This window comes from Schistocerca nitens, chromosome 7 (assembly GCF_023898315.1).
Source record: "Schistocerca nitens isolate TAMUIC-IGC-003100 chromosome 7, iqSchNite1.1, whole genome shotgun sequence".
Lineage (NCBI taxonomy): Eukaryota > Metazoa > Arthropoda > Insecta > Orthoptera > Acrididae > Schistocerca > Schistocerca nitens.
In genome coordinates, this window is record NC_064620.1 from 438,785,033 (window position 1) to 438,804,373 (window position 19,341).

Consider the following 19,341-nt stretch of genomic DNA (forward strand, 5'->3'; position numbering starts at 1 on the left):
TTCCAGTCTCCCACAGTACCACCCAGGACTGGAGGAACTGCATTACATTCTTCACCAGGCTTCTGACTGCCTCTCGTCGTGCTCTGAAATGAGAAATGTCCTGTCCCATACATCCCCCCTCCCCCCCACCAATTATTCCAGTCACAAACATCACCTACTCCATCACAGGGAGGACCATCTGTGAAACCAGTCACGTAATCTACAAGTTAAGTTGCAACCACCGTGCCAAATTCTATGTGGGCATGACCACCCACAAACTGTGGCCAAGCAACAAATGGACCACCCTTTGCTTAGTATGCTGCCCAAAACGACATCCTTCGTATAAATGACTGCTCTTCACAGCCTATGCCATATGGATCCTTTCCACCAACATCAGCTCTTCTGAACTGCACAGGTGGGAACTCTCTCTGCAATACATCCTACATTCCCATAACCCACCAAGCCCCAAACTTTGTTAATCATTTTTCTCACCCATCCAACCCCTTCCCTATTCCCATTCCAGCAACGCATCCAGTTTTTTTACTTCTCTCCTCCCGACTGCACCTAGTTGCCCTACCCTCTCTCCACATTGTCCTTGCGTGCTCCCCAGCCTCCTCCTTACCCCCTCCCAGTTGCCATACCCATCATGCTCTGCTGCTGGCTTGCAGTGTGGCTTCAGCTGCCAGAGGCTGCAGTCATCAGTGTGTGTGTGTGTGTGTGTGTGTGTGTGTGTGTGTGTAACAAAGTTAGTGCACACTAGAGCAAAAAATACTTATGAGGTAAGATAGATACCTTTTAATGCAACAATTAAGATGTTATGTTTGTTGCTAATATGAATTACAGCATTAGTAAGAAGGCATTTTTTTTCACTTAAGCAAATTCGCTTTTGTTTCTCAACTACTTTCAGCCTTTAACAATTAAATTGTTAGTGTAAGCACAATACTCCACAGATATAAAAAAAATAAAAATAAAAAAAAAAAACACAATTTGGTGATAATTTCATGAAGAGGCATTTTCAATGAATGAACTGTGTTCTTTTCATACCTGTCCACGTGTACTCATGTCCGATCACAACTGCTCGGCAACCAGCATCCTTGGCACAAATCTCTGCAGCTTCGATCTCATTCATAACTGACTTTATACAAACAACAGAGGACGATGAATGGTGGCAGTGGTAATCAAATTCCCCAGGTAGGTCCCTATCTCTCAGTTTCTCGAATCCTGTTAAGCATACACACACACAATCTTATATAGTAAAACGAGTGGAAGACTACTATGTATTAGATCCTAAGTAACTCTCCATTGCTTGCGCAGATGACACTCATCTGTTAGCTTGAGCCATCACTGTCTTTCAATTAAGCAGTGCTGCATTGTTTATGAAACATTATTATTGCTTGGAGAATGCCTGTCATCTGCGCGAGCACTACTGCTACTATCTGAAACAAACTGATTGTTACTTCACCATTTTCCTAGATTCACTCTAAATTTCATGTGTGTAATTTTAAGCATATTGAAACTAATTACAGTTAATTTTCTTTTTACCCAGAATGCTCACATACGAAAGTAAATATTCTCTAAACTTTTACTATGTGGGATTTTTTTTTAAAAAAAAGGAGAGAGAGAGACCACCACAGGGCATAGTATAACAGAGCTCCTGATGTATGGCTGGAATGGTTCCACGAGTTGAGTGGTGGTGATCCTGACAGTGATATTGACAGACAGACAGATCCACGATTGTGTACATGAAAGTGGTCATGATTCAGGATCAGAGGAAGAAGAGCCAGAAAATTATGAATATGAATTATAGGAAGAAGTAATTCAAGAGGTTGTGTTGCTTTTAAGAAAAGATGGAATAATTAAAAAAATATTCTGGGCTATTACATCGTGGTCGAAGGGATTTCACTCTAAAACCTGACTTTTGATCCCACCTGCGGAGCACATTTTCAAGGGGGATCATAGCTTTGTTGAATGTCTGATTCACACCCTGGCCCACTATCTCTATGGCCTCTCTGTACAGTCTTTCGTGGAATCCATCTGTGCCTGCCACTACTTGAGTATGGTCAAAATTAATGTGGTGATCTCCTGACTGTAAAGCATGTTCCGCAACAGCTGGTTTGTCAATTTCTCCTCTTCGGCAATTGCCCTTGTGCTCTTTGAGGCATTTTTTGACAGTTCTTTTTGTAGTATCTATATACACCTTCCCACAACTACGAGGAATCCTATAAATTCCAGAGTGGTTGGGGAGCATCCTTGGCCAGTTTTAGGCGATCTTTTATCTTCTATGTGGGTTTGTAAATTACAGCAATGTTTAGCTTTCTCAAGATTTTTCCTATATGCTCAGACACGTCCTTAATGAATGACAGGAAAACTTTTGATTTCAACGGTGCTTGAGCATCACTATGTTGTCAGGTAACAAACGTACGGATAAATTTATAAAGGCACAGGAAGCATCTAAATGATGAATGCTCTTATTAGGTTGTAAGTTATCTGACAACAAGAGATTTGAGCTTGCCAAAGGTGGAAATTTTGACATCTGCCCACGAGTTGTGCCCGTGGAAGAAATAACAACCAGTGCAGAAGCAGGCATTCATAGTGTGGACAAAGTTACGGCTGAAGAAATCCATATAGAAGCTGTAAGAGTATTCTCTCGCACAAAGCCTCCAAAAATTAATTTAACTGTGGGTGAGAGGAATGCCTTAAAATACCTGAACGCATTCTCCCCACTGACAAGGGAAATGCACCAGTTGTTTTGAATGTGACTGACTATTATAGTAAGACTAACAACTACTTATTAGATCCACAAACATAAAGGAAACTAAGTAAAGACCTCAAAGATTAAGAACTGTTACGCAGTTGATAAGGAAGTCCTCTGTCGGCCCGTGCATTCAGGAAAGTCTGTTCAATTCAGTTGCACTAGTACCAAGACCTTATGAACTGCCAAAGGTGTACAAAGAAATGTTCCTCTAAGGCCTATAGTGAATACCGTTGGTTCGTCCACCTATTCGATTTCCAAGTTCTTGACAACTTTATTACAAATTATTACAACCGTATGTGGGCCAATTGGATTAGTATATCAAGAATTCAGCACATTTTATCAGTAAATTAAATGGCATTGTGGTACAGCCAGAGGACATATTAGTTAATTTTGATGTGGTGTTGCTGTTCGCTATGGTTCCACTTAATGAAGTGTTGCAACAGCTGAATCGGATTTTCCCTCCCGATGTTGCAGAACTGTTTAAATATTGCCTCACAACCACATATTTCAAACGGAATGAAAGGTTCTATGAACAGACGGATGGTGTTGCTATGGGGAGCTCCTTAAACCCAGTTATAGCAAATTTCTTTATGGAAAAATTCGAGGAGCAGGCATTGGGAACTGAGAACAAGAAACTGAATATTTGGTTCTCTTGATTGGCTGACACATCTGTCTAGTGGTGGCACGGCAGGGAGGAACTGGATCATTTTCACAAGCATTTGAACAGGATCAATCCAAAGATTTAGTTTATCGAGGAGGAGGAGGAGGAGACAGATGGAAGATTAAATTTTCTTGATGTACTAGTTTTCAAGAAAGAAGACAGTAGCTTGGGCCACACAGTTTACCAGAAACTCATGCACGCAGACCGCTACCTACACCGGGATTCAAACCATCACTCACAACAAAAGTGAGGCATCATTAAAACGTTGGTGGCTAGAGCAAGGAAAATCTGTGAATCAGAGCTGCTTGATGCAGAATTGAAACATCTCACCACCGCATTGCTCGTTAATAGTTATTTGTTCACTGAGGTGAAAAGGGCGTTAAGACCACCATCTTAGTGATGCTCAAGTGCTGGTGAAATGAAAACTTTTCCTGCCATTCATTAAGGACGTGACTGACTGCATTGGAAAAATCTTGAGGAAGTGGAACATCACAGTAATTTACAGACCCACATGGAAGATACAAGATCTATTAAAATCGGCCAAGGATGCTCACCAACCGCTGAAATTTATAGGATTCCATGTAGCTGTGGGGAGATGTATATGGCTACTACAAAATACTGTAAAAATGACTCAAAGAACACAAGGACAATTGCAGAAGAGGGGAGATTGACAGATCAGCAGTTGTGGAACATGCTTTACAGCCAGGAGACCACCACATTGATTTTGACCGTGGCAGCCACAAATGGATACCAAGAGGCTATACAGAGGGGCCATAGAGACTGTGAAACACAGAATTTCAATGGGAAGAAGGAGAGTGTGAAATTAAATGAAATTTGGATTCCAGTGCTGAAGATGATGTTTATCAGTCTTCCACCATGGGGTGATAGTAACAGTCGACAACGGCAGTCGACAACGGCAGTCGACAACGGCAGTCGACAACGGCAGTCGACAACGGCAGTCGACAACGGCAGTCGACAACGGCAGTCGACAACGGCAGTCGACAACGGCAGTCGACAACGGCAGTCGACAACGGCAGTCGACAACGGCAGTCGACAACGGCAGTCGACAACGGCAGTCGACAACGGCAGTCGACAACGGCAGTCGACAACGGCAGTCGACAACGGCAGTCGACAACGGCAGTCGACAACGGCAGTCGACAACGGCAGTCGACAACGGCAGTCGACAACGGCAGTCGACAACGGCAGTCGACAACGGCAGTCGACAACGGCAGTCGACAACGGCAGTCGACAACGGCAGTCGACAACGGCAGTCGACAACGGCAGTCGACAACGGCAGTCGACAACGGCCAGATGCTCTCGCGTATTCAAAACATGTGAAGTCATGCCAAGGTGCGGAAGCTAGTGGAAGTGGAATTTTGCTGTAGTCAGTAGCAAGCCAGGGTGAGAATTGGACATTCAACAAAGCTACGATCTCCCTTGAAATTTTCCTCTGCAGATGGGGATGAAACGTCACGTTTTAAAGTGATATCCCTTCGACCACAGCATGACAGCCAGGGATGTTTTATTAACTGTGACAATTCCGGCTATGAAAGTTTACATTTTACAAATATGGACAAGCTAAACCGAGGAAAAATATAGTACAGCTTATGGCAACATGTACTAATAATTATGTCAATGAAGTTCATGGTAATTTTTCAAGGGGAAGGAATTCTAAAGTAATTTATGTTATGGACGTCAGAGCTTCCATTGGTTTGTATGTCTATGAGGATATCTGAAACGTTCTAGAAAGAGTTTATCAAAGTTATGGGATAGCTCAAAGGGCAATGGAATTGAATCATATTACTAACTCATGAGTGAAAACTGATTCAGGTCATACTTGAGATATCTGAGGTTTGATAGTATCCTTGGAGGTGTTCACAGAGAGAACGACAAGTTGGCTGCTTCCAGATAGGTACTCGAGCTGTTTATGAACTGCCAAAATATTTATCACCTAGTATATACATTACTGCATTTCTGTATTACATTTAGATTTAAATAAAACATTTCTAAAATCATTCATATATACATTCAATACACCATTTTGTGTTGTGGATGACACCTTCATGAGTACAAGTAGCAGAGTGTTAAAAATAACTTTGTGATTGATGTTCTAAAGAGCCTAAAAAAATGGGCTGCCAATAAGCCAATCACGGTTCTTTCTTGGACTGTGTTGCTTGTTATGGAAATACACACAGAACCTTGTCAGGTTTGACAGACTGTAAGAGACAGAGGGGAGATGTCATCTGTTGCGCCTCTCCAAAAAATTCTTTTATGTAAACAAGGCAAAGCTGCAGCACAAAGCTAAAGTTTGGCTGAAATGGTTCTGGCACCTTCCAGGGACAACTTGGCACCAGATGTTTAAAATAATATATACATATTACACTGCAATGTAACTATAATTTGCCACTGAGATGGCACTAGTATGTGACAATAGGTAACCAATGTGATACGATAGGCATGGGCATAAGGCACTTGTTTGTGTGTGTGTGTGTGTGTGTGTGTGTGTGTGTGTGTGTGTGTGTGTGTGTGTGTGAGAGAGAGAGAGAGAGAGAGAGAGAGAGAGAGAGAGAGAGCAGTATACACAAGATTAGTTGAGCTTCATTCCGCACATAACAGTAACCTCCATGTTGACTGTCGTGTTTATGACTGCCAGAAACCTCCGATCTGGCAGCATGGTGATGTCTCTCGTGTGTGTGGCAATGAGAAATACATAACATAAGGAATGTCCGAAATGAGCATCTATATAATATGCTTTCACAAAATCTTGTTTCTTCCGAGTCATAATGTATGTCATAGCTGCTGACCAGCTGCACACATGATGCATATGTATTTAATAGTTGGCAGCCTTTCTAGCCAATACCTTTCCCCTCATATCCCTTTGCCCATGGCAGTCAAGATCTTTTTGCTCTTTTCCTGTCTCACACCCTTGTTAAAACAGAGGTTGACACTCAACTTATACAGGATTACTTATACAGTAGAGGGGTACTCCCAGCAGGGGAGTATTTTCAACTTCCAGTGCAAAACTGAGGCTGTTATATATTTGACCCCTATCTCAGTCTGATATCAGTCTGCACCAACATGTCTCCCAAACCCTAACGAAAGGTTTGATTTTAATGCAGGTTCTCTCTCTTTAAGCTGGTTTAATCGGAATGGTTATTAGCTATGTTCCATGAAAGTCTGTCCAGCCATTTAAATTTCATTGCTATATGAAGTAAAAGTGTGTTCCACCAGCACACTTTCTTGATACATGCTACACGATCCACAAGAGCTACATTATGTTACGTAGTACCTCTAAAATGTAAGGTCCATGAGAACATGTCAAATGGGCAATGCCCCAGGGATCAGCACTGGGGTCACTCCTGTTCCTTATTTGTATAAATGATATGTCCTCTAGTATTACAGGTCACACTAAAATATTTCTGTTTCCCAATGACACTGGCTTGTTACTAAAGGATGTTGTGCGCAACACTGGCTCTGTTTCAAATAGTGGCTTGTAGAAAATAAACTAATGCTAAATCACAGTAAGACTCAGTTTTTACAGTTTTTAACACACAAGTCAACAAATCCTGATGTTTTAATTTCACAGAATGGGCATATGATTAGTCAAACTGAACAGTTCAAATTTCTAGGTGTTCAGATAGATAGTAAACTGTCGTGGAAAGCCCAAGTTCAAGATCTTCTTCAAAGCCTTAATGCTGCCATTTCTACTACTCTAACAGTATCTGAAGTAAGAGATGGTTCGACATAAAAAGCAGTCTACATTGCATATTTTCATTCGCTTATGTCATATGGTATTATATTTTGGGTTAACTCTTCCCATTTTGAAAGGATATTTTTGGCTCAGAAATGGGCAGTTTGGGCAATAAGTGGTGTAAGTTCGCGAACCTCTTGTCGACCCCTGTTCATTAGTCTGGGTATTCTGACATAGCCCCCCCCCCCCCCCTCTCTCTCTCTCTCTCTCTCTCTCACACACACACACACACACACACAGCAATCACTCATAGGCACAAATCCAATTTGCATTTGGATTGCACCTCCTGTGTGCAGTATGCTGCTACATCCATTTTCAGTAAGCTACCAAAAGAATTAAAAAATCTTACATGTAACCCACGCACTTTCAAATTGTAACTGAACAGTTTCCTCATTGGTCACTCCTATTCTGTCAAGGTGTTCCTTGAAAAATTAAGCCAATTCCTATGTTGTATTGTTGATTGCATTTACACAAACTTATGGCTTGTCTTCTTTTTTGGGTTCATAAAATATTATTTTATCTGTTATCACTTGTATGTTGTAATTTCATGTACTGACATGTTCCACGACCTTGGAGATTTGCTCCTCAATTTGGTCCTAGGGAACTGGGGGGGGGAACCTTTTACATTTGACCAACCAGTAATGACGTTTGTCTTTTGAAGTCACCTCTTTCAGCACCTACAAAGCAGAGAAAGGTTGATTGTGACTCAACACTAAAAGATAAACATAGACTCTCACAAACTTGCTCCAATAGTTTGACAGCGTATGCCAAAGAGCGCACTAGCAGTCCACTTCTTCCAACTTCTTTGTTTTACGGTTGAAGAGGTGTGGTCTGGCAGCTAAAATTTTAGAAATTAATCACTGCTGCAGCCAATTCTTGATAAGAAATTGACCATCTTTTCTTTATTATTCATAGTCATTATAACACTTTGAAGATATATAATTTAACACAATTTAGTGAGCTTTCAGTAAAATACGTCATAGGTGTTTTTAATTTGGTGGACTTTAGATCACAAACTGTTTCATATGAAATGTGGGTAACTTATTAGAATGGTTTTTGAACGTCTCAGAGAAGCCATAGCGCACACCAATCCATGTGAAATTCACGGATATGTTTTTGTTTGTCTTACGTATATGGTTTATCACAGCAGTGACAGTAACAAATTTACATTGCATTGAAAGTAGTTTTCAGTTTATTAAATTTATTCATAGTTGCAAAGTCTTTCTGACGTAAGCTGGATCAGGCACGAAAATTTATTTTATACATTCGCCTTAACCACTTCAATTTTCCTAGCACGCTTCCAGGACCGAAACAAACTTTTGCATGTCATACTGTCTATGAGTCCATTGCTTGCAATTTTATGTGAAGTCTCGGCTCTGGACACATGCTCGGATAGCTGTAGTGGTTAAGACGACCGTCTGCTACATGCAAGAAATCTGGGTTCGAGCTCCAGTCAGTGTCACCAAAGCACAATATTTGCATACCTGATACAGCTAATGTCAGACTCCACAGCTGTGAATAAATTTCATATCCAGTCAGATGAAATATTATCACCAACTTCTCTTCCTTCAGACATTGTCAGAAACAATGTTTTCGTATTGTTTATGGATGGAAGATAAATCACAGCAAATCCCATTGCATACTTTTCTAGAGTAAGAGTCACCAATGTCATAATGCCCCTATCATCTCTAATTATGAGATTTAAAAACAAGGCTTTTTGGAAAATAAGGATTTTGCTATAGGTTAATATGTTTTTCTTCTTGAGATTATATATATATATAAAGCTGATGTGACTTACCAAATGAAAGTGCTGGCAGGTCGACAGACACACAAACAAACACAAACATACACACAAAATTCAAGCTTTCGCAACAAACTGTTGCCTCATCAGGTAAGAGGGAAGGAGAGGGAAAGACGAAAGGATGTGGGTTTTAAGGGAGAGGGTAAGGAGTCATTCCAATCCCGGGAGCGGAAAGACTTGATATATTTTTCCTACATGGAATGTTTCCCTCTATGGATGGATATGTGTGTGTGTGTGTGCGCGCGCGCGAGTGTATACCCGTCCTTTTTTCCCCCTAAGGTAAGTCTTTCCGCTCCCGGGATTGGAATGACTCCTTACCCTCTCCCTTAAAACCCACATCCTTTCGTCTTTCCCTCTACTTCCCTCTTTCCTGATGAGGCAACAGTTTGTTGCGAAAGCTTGAATTTTGTGTGTATGTTTGTGTGTCTGTCGACCTGCCAGGACTTTCATTTGGTAAGTCACATCATCTTTTTATATATATATATATATATATATACCGGGTGTAAAACCTGTCCCATGCATCCTCCCACCACCACCTACTCCAGTCCTGTAACCCGGAAGGTGTACACGATCAAAGGCAGAGCCACGTGTGAAAGCACCCACGTGATCTACCAACTGACCTGCCTACACTGTGACGCATTCTATGTGGGAATGACCAGCAACAAACTGTCCATTCGCATGAATGGACACAGGCAGACAGTGTTTGTTGGTAATGAGGATCATCCTGTGGCTAAACATGCCTTGCTGCATGGCCAGCACATCTTGGCACAGTGTTACACCGTCCGGGTTATCTGGATACTTCCCACTAACACCAACCTATCCGAACTCCGGAGATGGGAACTTGCTCTTCAATATATCCTCTCTTCCCGTTATCCACCAGGCCTCAATCTCCGCTAATTTCAAGTTGCCGCCACTCATACCTCACCTGTCATTCAACATCTTTGCCTCTGCACTTCTGCCTCGACTGACATCTCTGCCCAAACTCTCTGTCTTTAAATATGTCTGCTTGTGTCTGTATATGTTTGGATGGATATGTGTGTGTGTGCGCGCGAGTGTATACCCGTCCTTTTTTCCCCCTAAGGTAAGTCTTTCCGCTCCCGGGATTGGAATGACTCCTTACCCTCTCCCTTAAAACCCACATCCTTTCGTCTTTCCCTCTCCTTCCCTCTTTCCTGATGAAGCAACAGTTTGTTGCGAAAGCTTGAATTTTGTGTGTATGTTTGTGTGTCTGTCGACCTGCCAGCACTTTCATTTGGTAAGTCACATCATCTTTGTTTTTATATATATATATATATATATATATATATATATATATATATATATATATATATATATATATATATATATATATATATATATATATATAATCTCCAACAATGGCATTTTTTCTAAATTATTTTGACAGCTAGTGGAAAGAATACAACGGTATAGCAGTTCTCAATATTTACAGTCAGATTTTAATGGAAGGCTCACCCCATACAAAATAGTAGTTTACTGATTCCTCCAATGGGGTACATTGGTGGGGTTGGTAGAAAATTGTATAATGTTGCTCAAATCTAAGAAAACCACTTCCTACTATGAAGAAATGAACATGAACACAAATCAGTGGTTGTTCAAGTACTCAATATTGCTAAGTTTAACTAACCTTTCATAATTTTCATGACTGAAATTGGCAAAGTCTCTCATAATTCAATAAGTCTTCACAAGGTGCATCAAGTTACTCCCACAATATGGGACATCATTTACCTACTTTTTGAAAACCAAGCAATCCCATGCCACACAACTACACAAAGGGAATATTATTTGATCCAAACAAACCACACTTGCTCCTGCAGGCAAACTCTGTCATAGGATAGTGAGACTGCGACTATATTATGACCTTTTACTTGCATAGAATTTAAATGGATTCACCCCAAGGACTATCCGACAAAGAAAAATAAACATTTTACAAAGTGCAATAAAAATGTGTACTGGCAAAAGTAGAGAGACTTGTCACTGCAGTGGCAAAATGTCATGAAACTAACAAAATGTGCGACAATAACTAACTGACAGGAAATAATATCACAAAAAGTGATTGTGGAAAATACCTCTGTAAGAACCAGTGTCATCTTACTGTTTTGGTCATTAATTTTAAAGAGAATGAAATAAAGATGAATGCAGTAGTGCTGGCAGAGATGCTGATAGAAGGTGCAAGTAAATCATGACAAACATACTTTAGGCAGGTCGGTGATGTGAAAGTATGGAAGGAGGGACACAATATTGGGTGAAGCAGAATTCAAGTACCTGCCATGGATCAGAAGCAAAATACCCACACACATTTTTTGGTGATACCGATAAACGTGTTATTTGGCAGCAATCTCTGCAATACTATGAACTACCATTTTTGCAAGAACTTTGCGGCTTTTGTCATGCAGACCTACACATGTGGGCTCTGAGGAAACCTATTTCATTGATGTCCTATGTGATTTTATTTTGAAAGGTGTTAAAGTATACAAATCATTGCGTGTGGACAACATGCTTGCAGAAAGAGAATGCTACATTAGGTGTTTTATGAAAAACTGAAGCATCAGAATTAAAGCAGCCACTCATTCATTGAGACAAAATGCAGATGTACACACACCACACTGAATAAATGTTGCAGAGTGACAATGTGAATGAAGTATTGTCAAACAGTAGAGCCAGGCAACATTTCTATGTTACAAATGCAGGGCTTTATTTTGTGTTCACTTCTTTTGGAATAACAGAGAAACTAACTTAGGATACCCTGTCAAAATGGGCAGAAAGAAATTAAAAACATGTAGACATAAGGGCAGGTAAACTTTGGCATTCTTTTTGTGACAAAAAATAGAAACACTACAGCTGTCCTTATGATTTTAACTTATTTTGTTGCTACCAGTTTCAACGCTTCGTGGCATCAATCTTCAGGCTGTCTTTGATGCGGTAAAGGTTGATACGATCCGCATGCATAACCCTCAGTTGCCAGCATTACTGGATACACAGATGTGTCAGTACTCCAACCATCAACTGGCAGTGGAGTGATGTTAGGTTTCTCTGTTGTGACATCAAGACTAGAAAGGCTCTTAAAAAAAAAGTGATGACTACTGAAGGACATATTTTAATGGAAGAGGAAACTACAAATTTAATAAAATCAGTCTGCATTGAGTTAAATGTAGTGTCAGCATAATCATCCAAGAGAAACAACAAGTAATGAATCAACCTACACACCTGTGTAAAATAGCAATATCACTGTGCAACGTAATTTTATTGATACTGCCGACAAACTGTTATTAGGATCAAGATAAGATGTACGGTAGGTCTTGTTTCTGCTCTCGCTCTAAATAACACAGTACAGTCAGTAGCACATACAGATATTTAGTTTATGACAGTGCTTCCACTTTTAAGAGTTCTACAGTGTATGCTGTTACTACCTCTACTCCCTGTCTCTAAGGCATATATAAGACAGTGCTGCCACCCTGGCCACGTAACCAGTTCACTTTGTTGGGTAGTACACATCATTTTGCTAAATTATGACAGAACTTCTACTGATGCAACAAAAGGTAGGGAAACTGATTCCCAATGTGAGTGCAGCACCATGCGTTAGTGATACGGGCTGTTGTAATGAACTTCAGTTTTGTTCAAATCTTATGGGTAATTTGTTAAATCATGACCTTTGTTACACATGACTGAACACCCTTCTAATAGCAGTTACCCATCTTTCAATGTGTTGTTAATACATTGCCATATCAGCTGCAATCTACTGACTGAATGAGTAAATGACATGCATCACACCAGGTCACAACACAGATATATCTCAATCACAAAGTTATTTTATTTGAGCTATATTTAAAATTAAGACTAGTTACATTACTATTGAAGTAACTGAAATGGTATGGATATTGTTTGACCATTAACTGTGTCACTATGCTATGACAACATTTAACAAAGCTTATCAATAGAGATAGTGGATGAGCAGTTTACTACAGAAGTGCTTTTGTTCTCTGCTGAAAGCTAAACATGGCAGAGCTGCTGCACAGACACACACAGAATGACATTCAGTACTGATTTGAATGGTGGAGAAATAAATGCAGACACATGTAATGCAAATTGGTCCAAGTCAGACAGAAACAAGAAATAATTAACCATACTTGGCGAGTTTATAAATTTCCAGAACCAATCTTTTCTTTTGCACCAGAACTCTTAGGACGATATTTTCCAGCAGAGTGAAAGAAAACAGCTTACCCATAGCAATTGAGTTGGTCGATCTTTATTACACAAGTCACAGCTTAAGAAAACAGTTAAAGTTAAAAAACAACCATACTGTAACACATCACAAAAAATTGTCCCTCTGTAACACAAGAGGTCTCACTTCTTTTGTTTTGTGGAAGAGTACACAAAAAATAGCATTTTACCAATGGGGGATATCATTCACACCTATTTGAATATACAAAGAGAAATGTATTTGAAGTAGGCCTACATAATATTAAAATAAAGCCTGAAATAGAAAACTTCTTTCTGTGCATTTGCATTCATTTTTAATAAACAGAAATTTATGCACAAGTGAAGACAAACATGAGGAGGAGGTGGTCATCACACTGCTGTCAGCATGTAGTGATGGTGATTGTATTTTCAATAGTGAGATTATGGATATCAGAAATAAACATCTGCAACTAATGTACTGGGTCTTATAAGATAAGTTTTTACCACTGTTAGATACATTTATCTCTCATTTCAAAAAGCATGACTAATTTTATACGATGTTACGTAATACTAACCTAGAGAGTCCAACGATGGTGGCTGTGGTATGTGTCGTTGCAAATATTCACCAGAGGCAAATTTGTGAACCAAATGTTCTGTTGCAGATAATATATGAGCAGTTTCCCATGTACCAGGTTCCTTATAAGCTCTTAATAACTCTTGGACTTGTGGCTCTAGTGATGCTGGAGCACTCAGAGGCAAAAATAAACTTATGAAATGTTGACCTGCACGCAACACATTAAGACGTTCATTGTAGCCTACACAGTGTGAGTTGTGGCAGTTCAGGTGTATCTCTCTGGTTCCATTATGTCCTCCCTGCAACACACAACACGCACAATACTGAGGACTACTAGAAGAATCTACAAAGGAATTCAGATATTATGTGTTAGGTCTCACACAGAAGCATCCTGTTAAGTAGACAACAAAAATGCCAGAGCAAGAGCAACCATAAGTTAATGTAAAACCTGAAAGTTAAAACTTTACCACTTACTCAAATTTTCATCATGATTTGGTTATCTTAATATTTTTTGGGACCTTAAAGATGCTAGGCATTCCATAACCCATATGCAAGACATTCCATAACCCATACTGAGTTAATTTGGTAAAATCTATACAAATAACTTGATGCCAAATCACCTCTTACTTATGTTACAATTATAAGACATTTTACCGGAGTAGTCTATCATAAAAGTGAGATAAATTTAAGGAAAGTCAACACATTCTTCACATTTCACTATTCATACCTCTGCTTGTATAATACAGTCATCATCTGTTGCACATTCTGGTTCCCCAACTCCAATATCATCAACGTCAGATAACTTCAGTGTTCCTCCAACCAAAACAAACTGCTGCCTTCTAAAGTCATTCATTGACAAAGAACCAAGGGGGGACGTTGCAAGGTGATGTAGAATGTGGGCTATTCCAAGAGCCAACTGTAATATTAAGAATGTTTGCTTAGACATGCTATGAAATACAAACTAAGCTCATGTTTATAATAATGTGATACATACTCTCAGCCTGTCTTCCCATGACAACTGAAGTAAGCGGACTGTATCCAGAGGTTCGCCCAGTTCTGTTACAATGGCGACAGGACCAACAGTTTCAGGAACACATGAGCCAATAACCTGCAAAAAAAATTTCAGGAGTTAGAGCACTTTGTATACAGTGGATTTCACTGTACTAGGTCCATTTTACACTTAGAAAAATGGAACATTAAATGCTCTGAATGGCACGTATTTTATGTACGATATCTATCAACTCACCAGCAAAATATTTCAACAACACAAAACGACAATACTGTTTAATGACTGCAGTCTTACTTTCTATAGCTACACAACTGTCCATTTTTTCCCCTCAAATGACTACAGTATCACTCCCACTGTCTGTTTCATAACTGACTACAGAAGCTTGTACAAAACATGCAGGTGTACTACATTTACATTGTAATACTTTATACCCTGGCGTACAAAAGCTGAGTAAATAGCAGCTTATCTACAAGGAAAAACAGCATGTTGTTCTGCATAGCCACCAGACTTTTAAGTTGACAAGTATTAGGGCCTACCTTCATTTATGGGCTAATTTCATTGGAGTGATTTAGTTTGGGCAAAGTTTAGGTAAAAATATTTCTACACCACAAATTATTTAAATTACATTACTGATTTACGGAAGAAACACTACATACTAGAAGAATACTGATTCTACACAGCCAGCAGCTTGCTTTCTGAACTCATGTTACGTGTAAATAAAACGTGTATTAAAAATTGTTTACGCACAAGCGTTCATTGGAAGATGATTAAAATCATTTAATTATTACTTACGGTCACAACATTGTCATGGGCAAGCTCCGTTAAAAGCACAATTTCTTTCAAAATTTTTGCTGCTGCTCTGCGGTAGCACACTGACATTGAAGCATCACATTCTCTCATGTCTTTTCCATTCAAGTTTACAGTTTTTACAGCTACATTCTGACCTCTAAAGGTACCCTTATAGACAGCTTTTGTCCACCCTGCTGCTACGAACTCTAGGTCAGTCAGTTCTCTCAAGGAAAGGCAACCAAATAAGTGTCTTTCTGCAGCAACTGGCCATCTCAAGCCACTCTCGTTACTATACCATCCCTCTACCTCCCACAAGTAGCTATCCTCATAGTTTGAGGGCTTCGTTGCAACACGTCTGCTGTAGCGAAGCTGCAGAAGCAAAACACCAGCTACAGCAAACAAAATTGCGTAAACGGTGATGAGTAAACATAAGCTCGAACACCGTGGAAACACGATGCCAGCGCGATACAGTGACATGGCAAGGTGATTATCATGTCAAGTACTTAATTCTTTCGTGCACAGAGCTGAAGCACATTCTTGTATCATATACAAACGGCCTCAATTCATTATATGTCATATTAATAACAAATTTGCTGATATGATGCTCTATGAGAGAAAAATGGATGCAGTCCAAATCTCTGCTTTTCGGGTAGTATCGTATTATTGTTCTTCATTCATCACTGACAGTTCGTATATATCTGAATATCTGGCAGTCTACAAACAACAGAGACACTGAAAGGGCCCAGGCTAGGCTGAAAATCATCGTCTGCTAGTTTCGCACCTTCTATGTTAACGTGGGGAAAGAGCTATCAATACTGCGAACTTCGTGGTATTACAGCAAAGCAAAGGATAACTGTTCACACTTCTTCCGACGCTTAACACAGAAGCTTCGTGAAATAATTTTATCGCGCTCACAACAGTCGCCCGGCACTGCATTCTGCAAGGTCGGTGTTTACTACCGTATCGTCCAAAATACCTCTAGCCAACCTACTCCTCCCATTGCTGAAACTAAACTAATCCACGAAAATGGCAGAGCTGTGGCAGAGGGCAGCAGAGTCCTGCAGGTGTACCAACGCAACCAAATATTGACATCCTTTACCTGTTGTACAGTACTTCTGACAGCTCACATAAAAAATCACATGTAAATTAAAATCATATGACTGAATCGATAGATTCATTACTATATCAATATATAATTTGAAAACAGGTAATACGTCGAGTTCGTCGTTGTTACGCGTAATGTTGCTTCCCTGCAAAATGGAACTACTGTGGGAATGCCTGATTTGAGACATGCGCAGAAGTCTCAGTTACTCGTTGGTGGCGTGGATCGAGTAGATTATGACTCTATGGCGATGAGCACAACATTTTAACCTCCTTTCAGGCACTGTTTGTTTGTTACTTGCGTGTTCCCTAGGCCATATTCACGATAATTTTATGAATGGCTCATGCCAACTGAATAAACATACAACATATATCTTTTTTTTAAGCCATGGAGAAATATTTATATGGCTACGTGCAGCTCAGTTTTATTTCTGTATAAATAAATAATTATTTATTTTCAAGAACTTATCTATGGTATTGAACAGTGATCGTCAAACTTAATTGTTGGTGCTTTAAAGAAGAGCCTTCTTCTTCCTATTTAACGACCTGCAAAGAACTTGGAAAAGTAAATCATTCTACGATCGCCAGATTTGTGAATGAAAGTATTAGAAAAATATTTCTGGAATCTTCTGCAGATTAAAGGGTGTTTATGTTTATTTCAGGTTCTGCTCCCAATATGACCAAAGCAGGAAAAGCCCTTCCACTTTTGTGAATGTAAATAAACTGGTTTCATCCACAAAGAAATGTGTTTCTAAAGGGTCCTGCTCGCATCAAGACCTACCAAGAAAAATTATCAAATGTGTGTTTACCTCTCGAACCTGTGGTAACTCGTTGGGGTACGTGGGTCGAAGCTGTGTTGTTTTACACCGAACATTTCGAGGCTTTTAGAGCGGTAGTAAACGACTTCGATAGTGCAGAGGCTTTGGCAGTTTTCCAGTGCAAGGAAGGTTTTAATGATTCCGGTATTAAAAAAGACATTGTTGTGATTAGCCCTCATTTCTTCCATATACCTGCAAGAAGTTAGCAACCTTGAAACTCAAGATTTGGCATTGAATGAATCCTTTCAGTTAATGAATAAAATTATTGTAGCGAACTTCTCATTGCCGAAGGTATTCCCAAAAAACCGTAAAAAAAGGTTTGAAAGCATTTTAAACAATAATCCAGGCTTTGAACCCTCGTGCCAAATGGATAGTTTTTTTATGGGACGGGTGAATTTTTACCAGAAACAATAAATACCAACATAGCACCCAAGTACAAATACTGCCCGTTACCTCACATGATGCAGAGCGGTTCTTTTCTGCTTATAAAAATGTTTTAAGTGATCGAAGACACAATCTTATACCGAACATTTGGAACAGCACTCGGTCCCCTTCCTAACCTCTACCGGAAAGTATTCAGAAAATGATATCAATATTCTAAATGAACCGATTTTTCGAATGGCCGGCGCTCTTCCTCGTGACTGATATGCACAGGTTCGACTTTGAGAAATAATGCACGCAGTAACTACCACGTTTATTCAATTATTTGATCTTGCATATTTCGACACTTTTCATGTATTTTAAAGCATTTTTCGTGCATATTTTAAGATTTTTATGATGCATATAATCCGGAATTCGTTACTAGCTGCTGGTTGCACATGTAACGACTTCCAACGGCTACAAAAATTATATTTTCAATATTTCTCCTAATTATTGACCGAATTTAAAAAAAAATTAAAATGCTGTCTTTAGCTACTCATTAAGAGATATAATGTTGTGTTACAAGTTCAACACGAAAATACACGTAGTATTTGAGAATGAAAGCGACTTCCAACAAACGTTATACATAATTTCAAACCTCTAAAAAATCATTTCTTCTTGACATTCCCACAAAACGGTAAAAGGGAAAAATTCATCGCTTACTATATTTTCGCTGTTCATGCAGTAAAACTTCAGCATCAGTTTTAATGTATCACTTTTTTGCTGGCGACTCTATTCGCAACACCGTTTGCAGGCCATATCCATATGTACCGCTGATTGTACATGCAAAATTACATGACTGTACGACAAATAGTTTAGGAGATATGATACCATACATATTTAGAAGTGTGAAGCACTGGCTTCGGCCTATAATGGTGACCAGTATAACTTCAGCAACAGGCATGATGTTTTAATTTATTATATGGCCGCTACGTAACATCATATTAAATAATAACTTCTTATACGCATATGCGAAAACATACACCTTTATTTCTCTTTCTCGTAAAACATAAAAGCGAATAATCTACAACGGAACAACCTAACTCATAGAACAAAGCCGAAGAATGAACAGTACTCAAATAATTAACGTCCTTGCCGCCGACTGCTGCACTGTGCGTAACTGTTTGTTTTGTCCGTTTTTCCGCTGCCAACCGCCTTGCCGCAGGGGTAACACCGGTTCTCGTCAGATCACCGAAGTTAAGCGCTGTCGGACTGGGCTAGCACTTGGATGGGTGACCATCCGGTCTGCCGAGCGCTGTTGGTAAGCGGCGTGCCTCAGCCCTTGTGAGACAAACTGAGGAGCTGCTTGACCGAGAAGTAGCCGCTCCGGTCTCGTAAACTGACAAACTGGGTGAAGGAGCTGTTAGCTGACTTTTCCCCTCCATATCCGTATCCAGTGATGCTTGCGGGCAGAGGATGACACGGTGCCGCTGGGCCATCATGGCGGGCCTCCATGACCTGTTCGGCGGAAAATAGTCTAGTTTTA

General features: G+C 39.8%; 1 protein-coding gene and 1 pseudogene across 2 annotated transcripts in view; one reads left to right on the plus strand and one right to left on the minus strand.

The window, feature by feature from the left end:
* The window catches only part of LOC126195135 (extracellular tyrosine-protein kinase PKDCC-like), a 52,950-nt gene extending 36,402 nt beyond the window's left edge, over window positions 1–16,548 (minus strand). Inside the window, exons 1-5 of one of the 2 annotated variants that reach the window (XM_049933631.1) lie at window positions 15,520–16,547; window positions 14,713–14,826; window positions 14,446–14,634; window positions 13,720–14,017; window positions 1,024–1,200 (exon numbers count right to left, since the gene is read on the minus strand). In XM_049933631.1, coding sequence (XP_049789588.1) covers window positions 1,024–1,200; window positions 13,720–14,017; window positions 14,446–14,634; window positions 14,713–14,826; window positions 15,520–15,993 — 1,252 coding nt within the window. In that variant the 5' untranslated portion in view covers window positions 15,994–16,547. Of the gene's footprint in view, window positions 1–1,023; window positions 1,201–13,719; window positions 14,018–14,445; window positions 14,635–14,712; window positions 14,827–15,519 lie in introns of both variants that reach the window. The other variant, XM_049933633.1, reaches the window with a different exon arrangement.
* A 2,453-nt stretch (window positions 16,549–19,001) lies between these two features.
* Window positions 19,002–19,119, plus strand: LOC126196159 (5S ribosomal RNA; annotated as a pseudogene).
* Window positions 19,120–19,341: the final 222 nt, after the last annotated feature.